General features: G+C 31.1%; 7 protein-coding genes across 7 annotated transcripts; 4 read left to right on the top strand and 3 right to left on the bottom strand.

Annotated features, from left to right (window-relative positions):
- Positions 1-458: 458 nt before the first annotated feature.
- On the top strand, positions 459-1,184 carry FG386_000621 (uncharacterized protein; the record flags this gene model as incomplete). Its single annotated transcript, XM_067339965.1, has 1 exon — positions 459-1,184. One exon carries the CDS (start codon positions 459-461, stop codon positions 1,182-1,184), a length of 726 nt encoding a protein of 241 aa, XP_067195644.1.
- A 146-nt stretch (positions 1,185-1,330) lies between these two features.
- Positions 1,331-1,696, bottom strand: FG386_000620 (uncharacterized protein; the record flags this gene model as incomplete). The annotated part of the gene is made up of 1 exon (XM_067339964.1): positions 1,331-1,696. One exon carries the CDS (start codon positions 1,694-1,696, stop codon positions 1,331-1,333), a length of 366 nt encoding a protein of 121 aa, XP_067195643.1.
- A 1,010-nt stretch (positions 1,697-2,706) lies between these two features.
- Positions 2,707-5,913, top strand: FG386_000619 (PSMD1 protein; the record flags this gene model as incomplete). The annotated part of the gene is made up of 1 exon (XM_067339963.1): positions 2,707-5,913. The coding sequence occupies one exon, from the start codon at positions 2,707-2,709 to the stop codon at positions 5,911-5,913; it is 3,207 nt and encodes a 1,068-aa protein (XP_067195642.1).
- A 779-nt stretch (positions 5,914-6,692) lies between these two features.
- On the top strand, positions 6,693-7,091 carry FG386_000617 (uncharacterized protein; the record flags this gene model as incomplete). Its single annotated transcript, XM_067339961.1, has 1 exon — positions 6,693-7,091. One exon carries the CDS (start codon positions 6,693-6,695, stop codon positions 7,089-7,091), a length of 399 nt encoding a protein of 132 aa, XP_067195640.1.
- Positions 7,092-7,407: 316 nt separating this feature from the next.
- Positions 7,408-10,275, bottom strand: FG386_000616 (signal peptide plus transmembrane domain or GPI anchor; the record flags this gene model as incomplete). Its single annotated transcript, XM_067339960.1, has 1 exon — positions 7,408-10,275. One exon carries the CDS (start codon positions 10,273-10,275, stop codon positions 7,408-7,410), a length of 2,868 nt encoding a protein of 955 aa, XP_067195639.1.
- A 1,241-nt stretch (positions 10,276-11,516) lies between these two features.
- On the top strand, positions 11,517-14,366 carry FG386_000615 (uncharacterized protein; the record flags this gene model as incomplete). The annotated part of the gene is made up of 1 exon (XM_067339959.1): positions 11,517-14,366. One exon carries the CDS (start codon positions 11,517-11,519, stop codon positions 14,364-14,366), a length of 2,850 nt encoding a protein of 949 aa, XP_067195638.1.
- Positions 14,367-14,408: 42 nt separating this feature from the next.
- Positions 14,409-16,268, bottom strand: FG386_000614 (uncharacterized protein; the record flags this gene model as incomplete). Its single annotated transcript, XM_067339958.1, has 1 exon — positions 14,409-16,268. The coding sequence occupies one exon, from the start codon at positions 16,266-16,268 to the stop codon at positions 14,409-14,411; it is 1,860 nt and encodes a 619-aa protein (XP_067195637.1).
- Positions 16,269-16,387: the final 119 nt, after the last annotated feature.

Genomic DNA, 16,387 nt, shown 5'->3' with positions numbered 1-16,387 from the left:
TATCTATTCAAATTAAAAGAAGATGCACACAACTATGAGTTTGTGTATATTTGTATTCTATATGTAAAATTTATCAGACCGTTGTTTACCACATTATATTACCATAAGTGTCTTTATTTAACTTACCATGCACATGTTAGAAAATTAAACGATGTTTAGCTTCTGGCGTGAACTATTTAGTATTTATTTATACTGCTTATATACCGGGGTTTAATCACTAGTGCCGGCAAAGGCGATCAAATAGTAAATATTAGCAAAGCAACAAATTAGCAAGAGAAAAATAGGGAAATATAAAACACCAGTGAATTAGCTTTAATAAAGCATTTTAATGACTGAGAGATACCTGAGGATTTAGCTATAGTATTTTCCGAGAATTTTGTCATTGTTTAGTACATTATTAAAACTGAATAACAAGTACCAATTAAAAATCAACATATATCTCGCCTTTTTTCGGAAAAATGAACGAACTAATTTCAACACATGGTTTTCGTCAGGACGGAAGAAGAGCAGACGAAATACGAAGAATGAATTGTACTATATATGACCACAGGTATAAGGGAATAGATAGCTGTGTTTTTTTTGAACAAGGTCTAACCAAGTTATTTGTATCTGTTATAGGCCCAACTCCAATACCGGGAAACAATTCGGGTTTGAATATCAGCTGCAATTTTAAAATTGCTCCTTTTTCTTCCCAAGATAGAAGGAGAAGAACAAAAAATGACAAGCTGTGTATAGAAAACTCTATGTTTATATCTAAAACCTTCTCTTCCGTAATAGGGGAGTTTAACAATAAATCGCAGATAACAATTAATATTATGCTCGTAGAGGGAGACGGAAGTGTTAAATCCGCAGCTATTAATGCAACTAGCATAGCACTTGCCTTGGCAGGCGTAAATATGAAAGACCTAATTGTGTCCGCTACATGTGGTTTGTTTGGGAAACATATTTTCCACGACCTAACTCAAATGGAAGCTGAAGCCTTGAAAACTAATCTTTTGTTGGCCATTAACAGTACAGATAACGAGATTTATCCCGTTACTATTGACATAAATGCGAAAAGTGACCAGGAAGTCGTTGAAAATCTTATTCAGGAAGCCTTTGTCGCCTGCAAAGCTGCTTCTGATAGAATTAGAAACTTTCTTAAGGTGTACACCTCCAGCAAAATTCAGGATATGTTAAAGTAAGCGTAGCCTAGTTTTATTGCGTATATAAATACATTATAATACAATGCGTTTATTCGATTTATATATAAACCTTGCAGACACTAGTTTTATATTTATTTAAGTTGTAAGTCAGTGAAAACTGCTATTGTATTTTCTCAAGTTAACTTTTACTTTGTTTTACCATTATTATCCTTGTTACAGCCTTTATAGTGGTCATCCTCACTGCTGCATTCATCTTCAGAAGAAGACTCTCCAAACTCTCTTTTTTTATGGTAAATACAGCATTTTTTTGATTTTTTCTTGTTCATCATCTCATTATCTATTGTAGATTTGTCCCAAGTTACGTTCAACAACGACTTATTCCTTTCCCTCTTAAAATTTGAGTCATCGTTCCGAGTTTGTTTTTCTGAATTCAACACTTTTAACTCTGAAGTTTTACAACTTTTAATTCTACCGCAATTTGAATCGCCTGTGTTCAAATCCTCACCTATAGTTTCTTCTTCCAAAACCAGTGTTGTTATTGCTTTACTCATTTTGATTTTCCCTGTATTTGCGTTATAACAGTCACAGCTCCCACAAAACACTTCTAACCCTGTATCAAAGCAAATTGTTAATACTGTTTATACTTTTAAGTTGCTGAACGACCAGCTTCTACTCAAGAACGAATTTCAGTTGGCATGTGCATACATTCTGCCTATTGATGTCGGTGTATATACTTGTATTCGTGGCTATTCCGCGTTGAAAGAGTCAAATATCTTTTTGAAACGTCTCACTCACGCTTGAACTTCAACAAAGGTTGTTCTTCTCTTTCCATTATTTGCTTATTGCTCTATTCGTTTAGCTTTTATTCACATTTGTTGTGAACTCAAAATTATACAGGGTATTATTGCTGCCGCCAAATGAAGTTCAGAATACACAAGAAAAGACGTGTGAGATTCGTAAAATCTAAGGATAGAACAGGAGCAATCCTATTGAAGTAGTGGAACTATTGCAGTCTGTTTTTTCGTGCTTTAGTTTGAAGTGTGAAATGAATGATTCAAATTTGAGAATGGTTATAGGAATAATCAAACGGTTCTCCCAGTATTAATTAAGTAATAAAGCCGTGGCGCCGCTTAGCGGCAGATAGCTACATAATAAACAAGAGGGGTGATTCATTGTTGGTATAAACTAAAAGTGGAGATAAATAAACGCGATTGAGAAGAAGGCAAGGTAGTAAGGTGAATAGGAATTAAGATACATATACACATATATATTTATATATTGTGTTGTGATGTTATTTTGGACGAGCTCTTGAACGGGCGATAATAGAGATATTCAATTCAAACGAAGCAGTCCCTGCCGTAGCGAGATAGGAGTTCATTTGTTACCTTTCAGTTGTATTTGCACGAATTTGTTTAATACACAGGTATACAAATCACGAGGACTTTTTATTTAGTTGAGTAGTCGTCCGAGTAAGCTGCTTATTTATACAAAGGCAATAACGAATAATAGTGGTAGTAAATAAAACTTTCAGCTTTATCCTTAAGTTGAAACAAAAGTAGCAATGACTGACTATATGGTAGATAAGTCTCTGAAGCAGATTCAAGTTGGTGATGATGGGAACAGTAGGACTTTGAGTTCAGTATCTGGATTTGCGTTATTGTTGGAAGATGAATCAGTTAAACTAAGGGAATATGCGCTTAAGGAACTAAATGAAGTTGTTGATGGATACTGGTTTGAGATGGCAGAATATTTAAATCTGATAGAAAATTGTTTTGAAGATGAAATGTTCCCTGGGAGAGAACTGGCCGCATTATTGGCATCTAAAGTATACTTTCACATGGAAGACTACGATGAGGCACTTAAATATTTGCTGCACAGCTATAAATTATTCGATCCAATGGAAAACAGTTCTTATTCTGAGTCAATGGTTGTTAAGTGCATAGATGAATTCATTAGGATATGTAAAAATGACTATAGCGATAAGATAGCAAGTGGGGAAAACTATAGCGGTTTGGATAACAGAAAAATGGACGGATTAGACGATAGACTGAGCAATTTGGTTGAAGATTTATTGATTAGAAGCACATCCAACAACAATTATTTGAATGCCATGGGTATAACTATAGAATCTAGAAGATCTGATTTGTTGCTTCAAATACTTAAAAACATAAAATCTGTTGATTTGCTAATTTTGTTATTTACTCAGTGTTTGAATTCAGTTAAAAATTTGGATTCAAATAAATTTAAATACGAATGTTACCAGATAATTATAGATATTATCGAAAAAACTGGCAATTTCAAAACAAATCAGTTGTTACAAATATATTGTCAGTGTTTGTGTTACACAGGAAACAAAGACAAATTATCAGATATTCTCCTGAATCTTGTAAAGGAAGACGAAACTGTAACTCTTTCTTATTACATCGGATTCTTTCTTAGAGACAATGAAATTAACGCATTGTCCTTAAATATAATTAATGACATTAATGAAGAGATCACTAAGATAGAAAAGTCAGTTCTTGAGAACCAAAATAGCGGCACTGAAGAATCAGATATGAAGGATGGTTCAAACAATACCGATTCGAACAATGAATTGCTAGCAAATAAAACAAAATATCTTAATAATCTCAAATACATTCTTTTAGGTGAAGCTTCTATTGATTTATACCTCCAGTTTTTGCATTTAAATAATCAACCAGATTTGGGAATACTAGACTATGTAAAGAACAACAATGACCAAAGATCAACTATTATCCACACGGCTTTAGTGATGGCTCATGGATTAATGCAGTCAGGCACAACGTGTGATTTGTTTCTCAGAAACAATTTGGAGTGGCTTGGAAAGGCCACACATTGGTCTCGTTTTTCCACAGCTGCATCTCTTGGTGTAATCCACATGGGACACATAAGGGAATCGTTTAAGGTACTTTCAACGTGCCTTCCAGCTCACAGAAGTGGCTCTTCATCTGAAAACGTTAATAACAGTGGAGGTGGGAATGCTTTGGGTGGACAGTATAGTGAGGGCGGTTCATTTTACGCCCTTGGACTTATACATGCAAATCATGTTGATGAACATACAAAGATGTATTTACTGGAACAACTCAGAAATCCCCAAAAAAACGAAGTATTACAACACGGTGCCTGTCTAGGCCTGGGAATAATGTATATGGGTACATCAAACAACGATTTATATGAGGAACTTAAAAACATTCTGTATATGGACAATGCAGTAGCAGGCGAAGCAGCTGCTTATGCAATAGGTATGTTGATGTTTGGTTCTGGATCCACAAGAGTGGTAAATAACTTGATATCCTATGCAAAAGACACTCAGCACGAGAAAATAATAAGGGCTTGTTCAGTGGCTTTAGGTTTGGTTATGTATGGTAAACAAGAAGAAGTAAATGAGTTATTTGCTCAGCTGAATTCAGATAACGAACATTTTATTCGTTTTGGTGCAATAAACTTACTTGGCTTGGCCTATTGTGGAACTGGAAACGACTTTGCCTTGGAAAAGCTTCTTTTCTCATGTGTGAACGAACTATCTGATGATAATAAAAGAGCTGCTGTGTTTTCACTTGGATTAGTTATGTGCAGAAATATACAACAAGTACCTCAAATATTTAATTTGCTTTGTGATAATTACAATCCACACGTTAGATATGCTGCTGCATTAACACTTGGCATTATTTGTTGTGGGACAGGTTTAAGTAAGGTAATATCGAATTTAGATACACTTACGAATGATTCAGTCGATTTTGTAAGGCAAGCTGCGTACATTGGTCTTGGAATGTTAATTATGCAACAAAATGAACAACAATGCGATAAACTCGTTTCGATAAAGCAGAAACTAATAAAGGCTTCTACAGATAAACACGAACACATTACTACTAGATTTGGAGCTATATTGGGTATAGGTTTGGCCGATGCAGGTGGAAGGAATGTAGTTGCTTCTTTGTTTTCTAGAACTGGAGAAATAAGACCAAAGGCCGTTATAGGGTTTACATTGTTTTATCAATTTTGGTATTGGTTCCCACTTGTTCACTGCATTTCACTTAGTTTCTATCCAACGTGTTCAATAGGAGTAGACAAAGATTTAAGAATACCAAAAAGCTTTAAGATGAAATGCAAGGGAAATTCTGGCAAGTACAACTATCCCAAACCCTTTTCACTAACCAAGAATGAGGACAGAAAAGTAGTTGTCACTGCTGTTTTGTCCACTGCATCTAAGAAAAAATCGAAGAAACCTGTTTTGGCTTCTAAGAAAGAGGATCAGAAGATGGAAGTTAACAAACGAACCTCTACAACGGAGAAAAATAACAAGAGTCAACCCGAGGAAACGGGTAACAAGTCAAATAGTGAAGATAACGAAAACGACAAGGCCGAGTTCTCATCTTCTGTTTCAGGTGATGATGAAAAAAACGAGTACCTACTGCTAAATAATCCATTTAGAGTTATTGGAGATCAGAGTGAGTTTCTTGAATTCATTCAAGAGTCTAGATTCACTCCAGCCGTTGACTATCAACATAAAGCAGGTTTTATTATTCTAAATGACAACAAACCATCTGAAGAAGAAGAATACATCTTAGTTCACAACAACTCAAAAAAGTCCTCTGAGCAAAGTGATAAGGATAATAAGAAAGACGAAGATAAATCTGATACTAAGACTGAAGACAATAATAGCAGCAATAATGGGAAAACAAACGATGACAGTAACGATGGCAATGAGCAAGAAGTAATTTCACCAGAAACTTTTGAGTGGCAGGGATAGATGAAACTCCTCCAAAAAACTGATTCAAGCATAAACGTTTTGAACAGCAGCTGCCTTTGTCACCGTGTTGTTTGTAGTACCTATATATGCCGTAAATTTAGTGAGTTAATCCTGCAGATTAACGACACAACTCGCTATTTGGAGTGTAGTGATTGAAGTAGGGAAGACAACACTAATCTTTTCCAGTTTTCTATTGAGAATTAGAAAGAAAAAGCTATATTTAACTTTCATTCTAGATTTAAATATTAATGTGCTTGCCGCCTTTTTGCTAGTGTCAAAATAATTCCCTTTAAACGGGTAAGAGGGGTCTTGAATACGGCAAGGATAAGGTCAGAATTTGCCTGAAAGGGGAGAGAATGCACTTTTAATCGAGTAAAGTGATACTTGGTTATATTTAGGTGCATTTTATCATTAAACATAACGTATTTTTAGTACCAATAAATAGTTATTTTGTTTTTGATATATCTTTATTTGTAATCAAATTTGTACGACTAAACCAGGTAAATGCGAAAATAAATGAACAAGAACAGTTTAAACAAAGCAGTTTCAAGTAGTTAATATATATTTTGTATCTTATTAGACTCAAATAGCGGTGGTACAGGGACAATAATAAGGTAAAGTATATGCATACATTGATTTTAGGTATTGCTTTGAACGTTTTAAGTAAACAGTATAAAAACGTATTTTTTCATATCAAAAGCAATAATAGAAAATAACTGAGATGTGTTATGATCATAGTGTAATGTTGCTAAAGGAGTTGATAACAAACTGAAAAAAAAATGTTCGAGACGTGTTCTAGATGTGAGAAATATGTTGATGAAGTGAACAAATTAAAATGTGAGGTATACAACTTAAGCAGAGCAAATATAAAGAGTCAGAAAACAATACAGGACAAATATGAGAAGAAGATAAACGAGCTATTAACAAACAAAAGTGAACTTGAGAAAACTGTAAAAGAGTATCAGGAATACAAGAGCAATTCTGAGCAATACTATAAAGAAGTAAACAACACACTTTTAATTGCAAAATCAAAGTTAAAAGAACTGCAAGACAGAATATTGTTTTTAGAAACAACTAATAGTGAACTAAACAACAAATTCAAAGAAGCACAATCAATATTGAATATTTTACTTGAAAAGGAGAATATGATTAGTATCATTAACAGGAATAAGTTATAATTTAGTTAAACTACTACATTAATAACGACATAGATATGATAAGAATATAAAACAGGACAAGATATGTAACAACTATCAGTTAATAAATTTAAGTAGAATAAATAATTAATGTGGAATACAAAACATAAATATAAAAGCCAACAGCAAATAATGCTCGAGAGAAAAAAAAGTGTACGGATATAAACGCAAAATACCAACAATAGAAACTACTATTATAAAATAGTATTAAAAATTTACCTTATTTATGTACTAATAAGTGATAAATAATTAATTAGTTCTCTTTTATTGTACGTGCCTGTTTTTGCTAAATTTGTTTTCAATTTTGGGCAGATACGTAATATACAATTATTCCACCAACTATAATCAAAAATAAGACTCCAACGAACGAAAGTACAAATGTGGATTGTGAATACCAAGGTCTAGTATCCCTTAAGTCCCTCATAGAGTTGTCAGAAAATTCACCAAAATGATCATTATCCTTGTGTTGGTTCCCATTCAAATTTTCAATACCATTTATATTATTCACCGGATTTGACTGCTGTTCTGGGGGAAGTTGAAACATTGGAATTCCTAGTCTAGGCCCGGATTGGCCAATTAATCTATTAGGGTATCCACCAGGAGTAATAAAACCACCTTTACTCATATAATTTTGTCTTTGATGAGGACCGATATACTTCGGTTTTAAAACTATTTCTTCCCTTAAATAGTCAATTTCATTATCGTTGTTTGAATCATGTTTTTTAACAGGAAATACATCACCATTACTGTTCTTTTTCCTAATTAATTTTAAGTATCTGTTATTATTGTTTAAAGAAATGTCCGAATCAAAATTTTTACCAACACGAGCACCCTTAGAAGACAAAACAGGGACTATTCTATTGGTCTTATTAATTCTAGGAACATTTGGAATGTACCTAGCATTTGGGTCTTCAACAAGTTGATAGGGTTCATTTCTCCTTATTTTGTTTCCCTGAGACAGCCTATCATAAGGAATATTGACTAAAATTCTTGAATCCTCATCTTCGTCGTCTTCATCATCACTTTCACTCACTTTCCCTCCGCTCACTTTCACATACCTTCTTATCAATGGTTTCTTATTTCCAATTACCTTTACAGGTATCAATCTAGGAGTGTTCTGTATAGCCCTTTTTACTAATATTGGTCTGTCATTTTCCACCTTCCTCCCTAATATTATTCTATTTGGTTTTTCCCTCGGTTTTAAAATCTTCTGAACCAATACTTGTCTCGGAGTAAATCGTTTTTCCCTTAATAATATTTTTGGCTCCTCCTTAACTAATTTCTTCACTAATACCCTTCCAGCTGGTTTTTGCGTCAACTCTGGTTGCAACAACTTTCCAAGAAAAAGTTTCTTTTGTGGAGAATCAACTACTTTTCGCGTTGGCAATACAATTTTAGCCTTTTGTTGTGGCTCCACTACTTTTGCAACGAGAATTTTTTGAGCAGGAGGAGGAGTAACAGCTATTTTGTTTGCTTTCAGTAAGACCTGGGGTTGAGGCTTTGGCTCCGCTACTTTTGCAACGAGAATTTTTTGAGCAGGAGGAGGAGTAACAGCTATTTTGTTTGCTTGCAGTAAGACCTGGGGTTTAGGCTTTGGCTCCGCTACTTTTGCAACCAAAATCTTTTGAACGGGAGGAGGAGTAACAGCTATTTTTTGTGGTCTCAGTACAACATTCTGCTTAGGTTGTGGCTCTAACACTTTTTTGACCAAAATTTTTTGTGTATTTGGAGTAACAATCACTCTTTGAGTATGCGGTTGCATTACTTTTGCAACGAGAATTTTTTGAGCAGGAGGTGGAGTAACAGCTATTTTGTTTGCTTTCAGTAAGACCTGGGGTTGAGGCTTTGGCTCCGCTACTTTTGCAACGAGAATTTTTTGAGCAGGAGGAGGAGTAACAGCTATTTTGTTTGCTTTCAGTAAGACCTGGGGTTGAGGCTTTGGCTCCGCTACTTTTGCAACCAAAATCTTTTGAGCAGGAGGAGGAGTAACAGGAACATTTGTTTCTTTTGGCTTTAATAGAATTCTTGTTTTAGTTAGAGCTGCTGGTTTCTCTTGATTCTTAACCAACCTTCCAAGAACGTTTAGAGTCGGAACAGAAATTTTATTGGTTTTTGGTTTAGTTCCAATTATTTTTCCAACTAAAACCTTGTCTGTTAAAGAGACTGCTTGTCCCTGTACTGGCTTTCTATCAATTGCATTTACACCACCAAAAACAACTTTTTGTGGTAAATCTTTCGAAATTCTTCCTCCTGTACTCATACCTTTGTACACTCCATCTGCAGGTTTTATTTGTCCCAAATTGTTTCCAAACCCACCAACAGGTGCATTGAATTTCATTACTGGACGAAAACCTTGATTTTTCACATTATTACTTAAAAAACCAGCAATATTACCAGAAACATCACTATTTGTAATTTTTTCATTACCTGGATAAACAAACGTAGGAAGATTTTGAGAACTATCGTTGTTAGCATCTTTTGAATTAAAACAATTTACAGTAAAATCTGGATATAAAGACTGAGTTATGCCAATTTTCTCAGTATTTTCAATATTGTTTTCCTTACCAATATTAAATTTTTCAGTTTTCCGGTATAAATTTTCAGAATTTTTATCGTCAAAACTCGGGCCTAAACTTTGAGTAAGTTTTACATTTTCTGACTGTTCATTCTTTTCTAATTTATTTTTAAAATCATTTAAAAACTTTTTGTTAACATTATCACTATCATCTTCATCATCATCTTCTTCTTCACTTTCTTCATCTGCTTCGGTAGTAGAAACATTATCTTTCTCAATAGATTCAATTTTTCCTCCAGGAGGCTCTTTGTCCTTAGAAGCCGGAATATCCATAATATTCTCTAATTCTTCTGTTTCCTCAGACATTAACGATGCACTCTTAGATTTAATATCATCTTTAGACGCACTGCCATCACTAGAATCAAATATGTTTTCGTCTTCGCTATCTTCATTTTCAGGATCTTCTAGATCGTCATTAGAGACAATATTTTCCTTTAAGTCTTGTAGGGAATTGCTAAATTCATTATTAAGACTCGAAGATATCTCACATCTCACTAGTCCATTGTTCCAATCTATGCTAGTTAGTACTATGACATTCAAAAGAAAATATGAAAATAATATCAGTATTTCCCTACTATTACCCACTTTCATTAAAGTATGTTATATTCAAAACCTATAATATTATGATTAAAATTATGACTATGATTATATATACATATATGTATATACATGTACATATATACACATATATGTGTATATAATATATACGTTTATCTATTTAATTTAACTTTGATATTTGCTTATTTTTTGTTTTGATCAAAAATAAATTCAGAAACAAAAATAGATGCATATATTATATTGTTTCAAAATTTCCAATTTAATACCACTTATATATAACAATAAAACAGTAATTACCTTACATTTATATATAATCAATAATCGATAGAGATTTAAATGTCAAATATTTTTAAAAAATATTTTAGTTAAAAAATGCAATTAATTTACAACGGTTGGTTTTTATTACTATTACTTATTTGATTCTTTAATGACACTACTGATTTCACTAATACCCCTAAATATATAATAGAGATCTAAAATTTCCCGCCATTTTTTTTTTGCAATTTCTCGAGTACATGACATAAATAAGGTAACAATTAAAAATTAAAAAGTTTTACCCTAGAAATAAGCAATAATGTTACTATAAATTAAGATAGTTAAGTTTTGGGGTTATCTCAATGTCTGATTTTTCATTTGAATTTATCTTTCATACCCTTTTATTGTTTCAAAGAAAGCGTCGTAGAAAAGAAAAATGTTTAGTCCCTATAATTTTTATCCCATTCAAATTTGTAAATTAACTGCTTATTTGATAACAAACGCTTTAAACTTTACATGGTGAGGTGTGAACATTTAAAATAATGATCTTATTTACAAATCTAAAAAGGGCTATTTATATTTAAGATGTAATGTGTAAAGTTAATAAATACAAGTTTTTAGAAAGAAAATATACTTAGGTGAATTAAAATTGTTGTTTTTTTAAAAATTAATTACTGGCTGAGTTTTTTGCAGTCATTGTTTTCTGAAGTTAACCTCTTACTTTTTTATTTGCTTTTGTTCATCTAGTTTTAATTTAATTGAATCATGTACAAAACACGATGGCGCCAAAACAATTGTACATTTTACCAATTAAAAATGTGCATAAAAATACGTGAAGAAAAGGAAAACTAGAGTTAAGTTAATAATAATAATAATAATAATAATAATAATAAAGGAGTATTTAAAAAGTATTGAATGGAGTCAAAAAAACACAGCAAGTGTCTGATTAGGCGTTTCTTGATGGATCACAACATGTAATTGCACTTTAAAAGGAAGTAAAGTTGTAGTTTAAACGAGTTATGAAAGAAAACGTATATGAGGATAATCTTAAGGATCAACTTCAAGCTTATTATGGGAACGAGATACTGGATGATTCATCCATATGGGTCAATGGAGTTGAGGACTTTTCAGAGTCCATAAACTATTTAAATAACAAAGCTATAAAAAATAAGGATGTGGGGAATAGCAAAAGTGGTATCGAACAGTTAAATGAGTACGATTGTGATTTTTGTGAAAGTGAAGATGATGAACTTGGAGATGGAGTTGATATTGAAAAAGTGTTTATTGAATTAATAGAAACAAAGTCATTAAAAGAATTATTAACACTTTACAATAACTTATCAAAAAAGATAAAAAAAGAGGAACATAAAATGCAGAATTTAATTTATAACAATTACAGCAAATTAAAATACTTATCTAAGTTTTTTAAATCGATAAATAGTGAAGTTAATATTTCAAATTTACTCGAAAGCTTTGAGTTAAACACTGATTCCACTCAATATGAAAATGATTTCCAAGATTACAATACAACAGAGATGGTTGATTTGAATAAAGTTGAATCTTTGCGTAAATTACTCAAAAGTATAAAGGAAAATATCCTTAATGACGATAATTCAAAAAACCTGAATGAATATTTGAATTATCGTAACTTCATTACTGCAGTATTTAACTTAAAAAAATTTGATGCAATATTGAACAGTTATTATTCAAGTAATAATTATAGAGAAATTATTGTATTATACAATAAATGGAATAAAGCACTCGAGTTTCTGTCCAATGATATGGAGGTGTTCAAACAAATCTATTTAGAATCGAATAAAATATTTGAGAAAACAATCGACACACTTAAATGCTTGCTAGTAATTAAAAACAACACAGATATAAAGGACAATATAGACTGTGTTTTAAAGGTATATAATTCGTTGTGTAATGAGAAACATTACTTTACAGATGAAATTGTTAATAATGTAAATGAGTATCTACAGAATAAAACCAACGAACTAATAATTAATCAATTAAATGAATTGGATAACCTGGATAAAATAAATCAGTTTAAATTTTTTAAAGATGCATGCATGCATGTATCAAATAGTATTTTTTATCCACTAAAATATATAGTGAAAGAATTAATCAGTTCTAATGATAAGGAAGATGTAAAAAATATTATAGAAAGAATAGTAGAATATTTTTTTGATAATTCAGGAAACAAATTGGTTAATTTTTTAAATCATTTGCTAGTGTACAATGAGATAGAGTTAGACATCAATGATGAATTTAAAAATGTTATTGATGGTATAGATTACCTTCGAGAATTTTTTAGTGACTTCAATAGCATCTTGGATATATATGGGGATGATCAAGACGAAATTGAAGAAAAGGGTTGTAATTTTAAAGGCGTAAAATTTGCAAGAATTTATCGGGAATGGTGCAAACGTATGTTAAATATGCTATTTAGCATAGACAAAATTAACACAAAAATATGTTATATATGGGAAAACTTGTTTGATGATATGGTTGATAGTATGAGTAAAATTAAAAGTGACAATAGTCTGATGAATTTATTTACTATCTTTAATAAAAATGTTATAGATTCCTGTATTAATTACGATATATTTAATTTTATAGTCAAATATCATGGTTTAAACGTAATAGACTACGATTCATGCGAAAATTTGGTAAGAAGAAACATTAAAAATTATTTTCAACTAATAATCTCTGATTCAAATGAATGCGTAAACAATGTTTATTTTTCGGAAATAAACAGTGAATACTTAACGTGTATTCATAATTATAGTAAATTAGAGGACTTTATTTCGGTCGAATTAATTTCATATAACAAAGGAGAAAAAAATTCGTTAAACAGTCAGGCTGAAGGCGTTAATATTGAATGTAATAATTTGAGTGAAAAATTGCTCGTGACTGATTACAGAACTAAAATGAAGTTTTTCATATTGGTCATATTGACTATAAGATATTTGAGAAAATATACATTAATTTCAAGCATATCTCTTTTTTACAAGTATTTTTACGATAAAAATTACGTTGATAACAATAATTCAAGTAATATACAAATCTACGATTTGTTCAATAGTAATAATAATGTTGAATATAACTTAAGCAATATTGATTTCAAAAACAAGACAATGAATGACACATTAATTAGTGAAATAAGAGAGGATGTAAGCATTAAAGTAATTGAAATAATTTACAAACGTTTTGAATTGCTATATTTAAATATATTTGTAATATGGAATGTGAATGCAATCATAAAACAAACAATGGAAAGTGTGGATAATTACATAGGGTTTGACGAGTTTATAGATATTATAAGTGCAAAAGTATCGTTGTTAACAAATACACTTTGTGAATTGGATAAATGTCAGAACAATATATCCTCAAAAAACATGTTAATTAAGGATTTTAGATTTCCACTTGAGGATCATGAAAAGTCGGTAATATATGGAAAATGGTGTAAAAACTATCGTATACTGACTGATTTTGACTTGAACAATATAAAACACTTAAATAATGAGTTTTCATTTTGGACTTCTCAAATAATAAATGGAGTATTAATTGAAATTATATCTATATTAAAAAAAAATTCTGTTTTTAGAAAAAAGAATAATGGCGACAAAATTTTGATTGAGATAATATGCAGTGATAACAACTCCAATATTGATTTGGATTTTATTAGCACAGAGAGAACATCCGATAATAAGGAATCTTCAATTAAATCTTTGGTTTGGTTTTGGGAGAAAACAAGCAAGGGATTCGTGAGATATAGCAAAGAGTTTAATATAACATACTCTTTGTTTTGTGAAATATATAACATAATAATGAATGAGATAGAATCAATTAACAAACAGTAGACATCGTGTGTTGAACTAAAAAGCAATGATAAGTTATCTAATTTAATTTAACGAAAGTAGATTATAATAATAAGATTCGTATGTATCTATATCGTTAACAATATAATACCAATAATGCAAATATTTTATAATGTTTCTAAGTAAAATCATTTCGGCCTCTCTTACTTTTATTACTGGTAATTGATGGACACTTTTGTCTCCAAAGTGATTTATTATGTTAATTGCAGAAGACCTTAGTTTATCAATCTTAGATTGAATTATAGAGATGCCAACAGAGGCGGCGTCAATTTCTATTTTTCTTTCTAATGGTCTCAATATTGAATAAGGATCTATGTTTACAATTATACTGTTACCGCTATCATAATGATATTTAATATAAGAAATAAGCTTCAAACAAAAAATGAAGTTGAAGTTAACTGCATTGTTTTCTTCAAAATAATAATTGTGTACTATATTTAGAGAGCAGTTGAATTTTTTTAGTATTATATTTATAACTTTATCATTCAATATAATTCCAGATGAATTAAATGAATATTCGTAAGTATTTGTATTACTTAGCGTATTATTGCTACCTGAGTTATCCATATCAACTCCAAAATTACTCTTATTCTTGTCGTGACCATTAAAAATATTTGATGGAAAAATTATAGGAAGAATCATTTTGTGGGATTTCGTTAACCATTGACCTCTAATGATAAATATTTCAGAATCAGTTGAACTTTTATTATCTTCAAGAAATATTTCATCCCCTCTATGAATGTTTTTGTTAGATAAAAGTTTTATTCCAAACTTATCTGTACTAGATTCAGAAACTCTGTTTTTCTCTTCCAAATGAAGTAATTCTGTATTGTTGCCACTACTGTTATCTGTGTCCTTATTGTTGAAATAAAATGAAAAGGTGGCGCATGAATTGCCGTTTGTTCTTCTCATAAATAATAGATAAGGTATAAAAGCAAGTCCATTACCTATTTCAATTGAATAAGATCTAACAATCATATAAGACCACTGAATGTCATATTGAGTTATCGGAGCCTCATTCAAATAATCTACTTCTTGTGAAATTCCGAGTTCCCTTTTTATTATAGTTGAATAAATGTATGAAGTCGCTAATTTGCAATGTTTTTCTATTATATCATAAATACCTTCCATGGTAGTGCCAAAAGATGCTACTTGAAAATCATTTTTATTCATTGAAAATATGCCATTTTTTTTAAACCATTTTACAGAAGGAAGTATTTTAAATATTGGATATAAAGGAGATTCAATTAACATTCTTTTATGTTTTATGAGCAATACCATTAACCCAACAATATCACTTATAATGCCTTTTTCTATATCAATAGCTATTCTTTTACTTAAACTATCTTTGTCGTCATCTCTAGTGTAAAGTACATATTTCCAGTCTAAGTCAGATATTACTGTGTTCTTAATTATAACAATATTACTGACAACTCCTATTCCATCTTTTTGCTGTTTAAGAGATATAGATTTTCTATTTCTATCTTTATTTTCATTCAGTTGTTCAAATGTTTTCTCTAAATACTCAAAGTTGAATACCCAACCTTGTTTATCGTCATTTATATCTGTATTTGCTTTGTTATTCACTACTCTATCAAATATCGTTATTGCTCTAAAATGTTTGAAAAATAAATCTACCGTAATTATTCCTATTATAGCCAATATTAATAGGTAACTAAAACTTCTTTTAAATGCACTATTACTCGTAATTACAGTTTTGTTTCTATTATTTAATATTTCAGAAGATTCTGTGTTATTCAGATTGCTCCCGTCATTATGAATGTGCGGGTGTATAGCTGGAAATGTTTTGCTCCTTCTGTGAGACTTTATTTCGTTGCTACCGTTGCATCTACTTAATCTTTCTTTTGGTGTACTGCCAAGCATTAACAAGTACTAAAAAATAAGACTAAACAGAAAAAAAGAAGTCTACCGCATCTATTATCCTGAACTGAATAAACACAAACTTATTGGGTGTACTTTCACTTTTTAATTGAACAAAAATT

The sequence above is a fragment of the Cryptosporidium ryanae genome, assembly GCF_009792415.1.
Source record: "Cryptosporidium ryanae isolate 45019 chromosome Unknown contig_15, whole genome shotgun sequence".
Classification (NCBI taxonomy): domain Eukaryota; phylum Apicomplexa; class Conoidasida; order Eucoccidiorida; family Cryptosporidiidae; genus Cryptosporidium; species Cryptosporidium ryanae.
This window is presented reverse-complemented; position numbering and strand designations above follow the sequence as displayed.